This window comes from Carcharodon carcharias, chromosome 14 (genome assembly GCF_017639515.1).
Source record: "Carcharodon carcharias isolate sCarCar2 chromosome 14, sCarCar2.pri, whole genome shotgun sequence".
Classification (NCBI taxonomy): Eukaryota; Metazoa; Chordata; class Chondrichthyes; order Lamniformes; family Lamnidae; genus Carcharodon; species Carcharodon carcharias.
Window position 1 is genome coordinate 4,999,820 of NC_054480.1, and position 6,000 is coordinate 5,005,819.

At 51.5% G+C, this 6,000-nt stretch overlaps 1 protein-coding gene across 1 annotated transcript in view; it reads right to left on the reverse strand.

The window, feature by feature from the left end:
• LOC121286764 (60S acidic ribosomal protein P1-like) overlaps positions 1–4,465 on the reverse strand; it is a 71,629-nt gene extending 67,164 nt beyond the window's left edge. Inside the window, exon 1 of the mRNA XM_041203797.1 lies at positions 4,342–4,465. Within this exon, the coding sequence (XP_041059731.1) occupies positions 4,342–4,413 (72 nt within the window). The 5' untranslated portion in view covers positions 4,414–4,465. The remainder of the gene's footprint in view (positions 1–4,341) is intronic.
• Positions 4,466–6,000: the final 1,535 nt, after the last annotated feature.

The following is a 6,000-nucleotide window of genomic DNA, read 5'->3' on the forward strand; positions in this document are numbered from 1 at the left end:
CTGATCTACTGAGTAGAATTATTACTGAATCCGATCAGTTAAGACCTGTTATGACTGTTCCATTAGTAAACCCTTACTAGTTTATTCCTCATCTAATGACCTGGATTGTGATATCTGAGAGGCACAAGGCTACCAGAGATTAGGCTTATAAAAAAAAACAAGAGAGAATGTGAAGCTTTAGACATCAGGCAAGTTATGAATATTTTAAATGATCCAGGCAGGGACAAGCTGAGGTCATTGCAAGAATTGCTGAAAAATACATTTCAAATGCAAAGCCTTGCTGCTGAGGCTCAGCTAAAAGCTCTGAGCTGTTCCTTGACACCCCAATCTGTCAGTATTAATTGGAATCCACACATCTACTTCTGAAGGCGAGGGAGCCTCATTGCTTTCATTGGATAGTGTAATATGTTTTGAGGGCATTATGTGATTGCTTTAACTAAGTGCTTTGTTCCTTGAAGCATTACAATAAGAGTCAGCTGCAGTTTAATGGGTGGTACTCTCATCTCTCAAGTCAGGAGGTTACGGATTCAAATCCCACTCCAGATACCCAAGGACAAAAATTCAAGCTGATACTTCCAGTACAGTACCGAGGGAGTGTTGCATTATTGAAGCCATCATCTTTCAGCTGAGATGTTAAACCGAGGCCCCAACTGCCCTCTCAGGTGGACATAAAAGATCCCGTAGCAACTGTTCAAAGAAGAGCAGGGGAGGTCGCCCTGGTCAAAATTTATTCCCCAACCAATGACACCAGTACAGATTATCTAGTCATTATCATATTACTGTTTGTGAGAGCTGGCTATGCACAAATTGGTTGCTGCATTACAGCAGTGACGACATTTCAAAAGCACTTCATTGGCTGTGAAGTGTTTTGGGAGATCCTATCATGAAAGGCATTATATAAATGCAAGCTTTTCTTTCTTCCATCCCTATCCTTATATACTGTCACTGCACTCTTCAAAATAATCACTGACAGTCTCCCAACTCGTTGCCTGCTCCCAACAAAACTTCACCTGTACAGTACTCCTGCATATACAAGATGAAGATTTGAGCTGTTTGGCAATCACAACAGTCAAGGATTGGCAGAGTTAGCTGGTAGTGCCTTCACTGTATCTGTGGCACTCAGTGATTGACCTTGCCACCATTTATCATGAAGTAACATGGGTGAGCAGGGACAGAAAATCCGGAGGCACTGAGCTCACTGGCTACCTTTCCAGCCCAGTGCACGCCTAGCAGTCAAATTCAACATAGCTATGCTAGTAATGAGGCAACTCTAATCCAGCCCATTCCAGATGAATGTTCAAGGCCAGGGAAATTGTCACACATGGGGACGGAATCGCTCAAAGGAGTCACAGGTCCATCAGGATTGCCGGACTCACTTATAAGTGGGCCCCATGTCCCTTATGCTCAAGAGTGCACCTTTACTGATCAACATCTAGTTCGTACAATGGGGGGTTTGTGATTAGGAAAACCTCTTCCTGTGCAGATTGGGGAGTGTAACATCACACATCTATTTCTATCATCTTCTGAAGGGTGAACACCCAGTGAGACAAGTTTAATGACTAAGCAACGAGCAGGTTCATTTTAAAAATATCTAAATGACCAGCATAATTATTGCTGTAAAATTGATCTTATTCTGGGACACTTGTGTATCTTGGATAATAATAAAATTCTTCCAATTATTGCTATCCCTGAATGCAGTCAGCAATACAATTTTGGAGGGAGGCCTTCGTTCCTGTTTCTCTCCCCAGGATTCACTGGCTGTAACTCTCTTTCTCTTCACATGTGTGACAGGAAAACAGACGTTTAACGTCTGACCTGCCCAGCTGTCATCTCTCCCTATCTGGGGATTGGTTAGTTGAGCTGCCATTCGAACCAGCTACTGATCTACAGGTGAGCACCTTCCTGGCAGCCCTTCCAAATCTGCCTTTGGGCCATCTCAATAATTGTTATGACTGAGCAGTTGGTAAGGCTGAGTTATTTAAAAATCCCAGAGGGAAACTTTAAACAACTGTCATAACCTATATTTTTAAGTGGTATGTTTAAGGTGCAACTCTAAATTCAGGAATCAGACCACCAGTTCACGAGAGGTTTTATATTAAACTAAATTAAACATTTTGTTAATTTACACAAGTTAAATATATACACATGGCTACAAATTACTAAGATCATAACTTTTAACAAGTTCCCAAACTAATCTCCATTAAGGCAACAGCATCCCACAGACTTAACCAAACACCAGGCAAAGCATTTTCACCATACAAATTCAAAATGAGATTCCTCTCACTTTGGTTCCTGTGGAGACAGCTGAAGGCTTACAGCTACTTTGATCTTACATTGCCTCTGCCCTGCACACACGAAAACTGCTATTGGTTATATCCAGCACATCTCATTGAATGTAAATTCTCATTGTATCTACAGCCTCTTTGAACTCCACTTCTTCTAACAATAAAACCCCGTTCATAGTACCGCCTTTATTACTAATATAAACATTGTTTGGTCTCTAAAACAAAAACAGAATTACCTGGAAAAACTCAGCAGGTCTGGCAGCATCGGCGGAGAAGAAAAGAGTTGACGTTTCAAGTCCTCATGACCCTTCAACAGTTCTGTTGAAGGGTCATGAGGACTCGAAACGTCAACTCTTTTCTTCTCCGCCGATGCTGCCAGACCTGCTGAGTTTTTCCAGGTAATTCTGTTTTTGTTTTGGATTTCCAGCATCCAGAGTTTTTTGTTTTTATCAATTGTAAGGGGATGTCTGGCATGCCAACTGATTGATTGCTCACAGAAGTATTGCTCAGCAGGGCTGACAGGTTGGACTCTTAGCACAAAGCAGTAACAAAAGAAGGAACTTCAAATATTCACCCAATTTTTCCTTGAAAAGATGAATACCTCAACTATTCCCAGTGGAAAAGCATTCCATAGTCTAATAACCCAGCCTGCAAAGATCTGTCTCCCCAACTCTCTCTTTTGCACTCAAATCTCTGGAGTGGGATTATGAACCCACTGAGGTTGGATAGGTGCTCACTCACTAGGTAAACATTCCTTTCAAGTGAAGCAGCACTTCACTTGCACTTCCCTCAATTTAGTCTACTGCATTCGCTGCTCCCAATGCGGTTTCCTCTACATTGGAGACCGCAAACGCAGACTGGGTGACCACTTTGCGGAACACCTTCGGTCTGTCCGCAAGCATTACCCAGACCTTCCTGTCGCTTACCATTTCAACGCACCACCCTGCTCTCATGCCCACATGTCCGTCCTTGACCTGCTGCATTGTTCCAGTGAAGCTCAATGCAAACTGGAGGAACAGCACCTCATCTTCCGACTAGGCACTTTACAGCCTTCCGGACTGAATATTGAGTTCAACAACTTCAGATCATGAACTCTCTTCTCCATCCTCACCCCCTTTTTGATCCCCTTTTTTTCTAATAATTTTTTTTTATATATATTTTTCTTTTAACACTTATTTCTATTACTTTTAAATTTATTTCCATCCATTGTTTTATCTCCAACTTTGAGCCTATTTCAGTCCCTCCCCCCCACCACCCCACCCCCACTATACCTTGCTCATCCTGCTTTCTACCCTTAATGTTACCATTAGCACCTCCTTTAGCTAAATGTCAACACTCCTTTGACCTTTGATCTATGACATCTTTGGCAATCTCTTCTTTGCCTCCACTTATCACTGGCCCTTTCTCCAGCTCTACCTGTCCTTTCCCACCCACCCCCCCCCCTCCCCCTCCTCCTCCTCCTCCTTAAACAGCTTATATTTAACCTCATTTCTATTTCTCTGCAGCTCTGAAGGAGAGTCATACGGACTCGAAACATTAACTCTCAAGTCTTCCTCTCCACAGATGCTGCCAGACTTGCTGACTCATACTCAAACCCCCTGACTCACAGGCAGAGTGCTACCACTCAGCAATGGCTGGCACTTGAACAGATTTCCTCTCACTGCAGAGCTGGTGAAAAGCAGGTCATCAGTTTAAGGTGTCGACACAGAGGGAGGGAGGGAGGGAGGGTTATGAGGCTGTGGAAGGCTTTTCCACTGGGAATGGTTGAGGTATTCATCCTTTTCGGGGGGGGGGGGGGGGGGGGGGGAGGGAGAAACTGGGTGAATATCTGCTGAGTTCTTCCAGTAATTGTTTTGTTTTGGATGGGCGGCAGGGACAGGATGGGCCGAAGGGCCTGTTTGTGTTGGGGTTATCCCTCCCCCTCCCCTCTCTCTCCAATGGAGTCTCTTGACTCTGGGGCATAACTCCAGAGAGACTCGGCCCCGCTCCTGACCCAGGGACTCACTGACCGGGGACCGGCGCCGAAAGCAGAGCAGCAGTTACACGGCGAACTCACGGTAATGGCCACCTCGTCGTCGTACAGGATGAGAGCGCTGTAGATACAGGCCAACTCCGCATCGGAAGCCATGACGCAGACTGGAGGGACAGGGGGCGGAGCGGAAACTGGCGGGAGCGGCAAAGGGGCCGGACCGGAAATAGATCCCCAGGCCCCGCCCCCGCCCCGCCCCCGCCCCGCCCCCGCCCCGCCCCGCCCCCGCCCCCGCCCCGCCCCCGCCCCGCCGCGCGCAACTGGAGGCCATGTTTGTGCAGGAGGGGGAGGGGGAGGGAGAGAGAGAGAGAGAGAGGGGGAGGAGGGAGGGAGAGAGGGAGGAGTTGGAGGGAGAGAGAGAGAGAGGAGTGGGAGGGAGAGAGAGAGGAGGAGGGGGAGGGAGAGAGGAGGAGGGGGAGGGAGAGAGAGAGAGAGAGAGGAGGGGGAGGGAGAGAGAGAGAGAGAGGAGGGGGAGGGAGAGAGAGAGAGGGAGGAGGGGGAGGGAGAGAGAGAGAGAGGAGGGGGAGGGAGGGAGAGAGGGAGGAGGGGGAGGGAGAGAGAGAGAGAGAGGAGGGGGAGGAGGGAGAGAGGGAGGAGGGGGAGGGAGAGAGAGAGAGAGGAGGGGGAGGAGGGAGAGAGGGAGGAGGGGGAGGGAGAGAGAGAGAGAGAGGAGGGGGAGGGAGAGAGGGAGGAGGGGGAGGGAGAGAGAGAGAGAGAGGAGGGGGAGGGAGAGAGAGAGAGGGAGGAGGGGGAGGGGAGAGAGAGAGAGGGAGGAGGGGGAGGGAGGAGAGAGAGAGAGGAGGGGGAGGGAGAGAGAGAGAGAGGGAGGAGGGAGGAGAGAGAGAGGGAGGAGGGGGAGGGAGAGAGAGAGAGGGAGGAGGGGGGAGAGAGGGGGGGAGGGAGGAGGGGGGAGAGAGGGGGAGAGAGGGGGGAGGGAGAGAGGGGGGAGGGAGAGAGGGGGGAGGGGGAGAGGGGAGAGAGGGAGGGGAGAGAGGGGAGGGAGAGGGAGGAGGGGAGGGGGAGGGAGAGTGGGAGGAGGGGGAGAGGGGAAGGGGAGGGGGAGGGGGAAGGGGAGGGGGGAGGGGAGGGGAGGGGGAGAGAGGAGGGGGAGAGAGGGGGGGTGAGGGGGAGGGAGAGAGGGAGGAAGGGAGAGAGGGGGAGAGGGGAGGAGAGAGGGGAGGGAGAGAGGGGGGTGGGGAGGGGGAGGGAGAGAGGGAGGAGGGGAGGGGAGGGGGAGAGGGAGGAAGGGAGAGAGGGGAGGGGGAGAGGGGAGGAGAGAGGGGAGGGGGAGGGAGAGAGGGAGGAAGGGAGAGAGGGGGGAGGGGAGGGGGAGAGGGGAGGAGAGAGGGAGGGGGAGGGAGAGAGGGAGGAAGGGAGAGAGGGGGGAGGGGAGGGGGAGAGGGGAGAGAGGGGAGGGAGAGAGGGGGAGGGGAGGGGAGGAGGAGGGGAGGGGGAGAGAGGGGGAGGGAGAGAGGGGGAGAGAGGGAGGGGGAGAGAGGGGGGTAGGGGGAGGGGGAGGAGGAGGGGAGGGAGGAAGGGAGAGAGGGAGGAGGGGAGGGGGAGAGGGGGAGGAGAGGGGGGAGGAGGGGGAGGGGAGAGAGGGAGGAGGGGAGGGGGAGGGAGAGAGGGTGGAGGGGAGGGGGAGGGAGAGAGGGGGGAGGAGAGTGGGAGGAGGGGGAGAGGGGA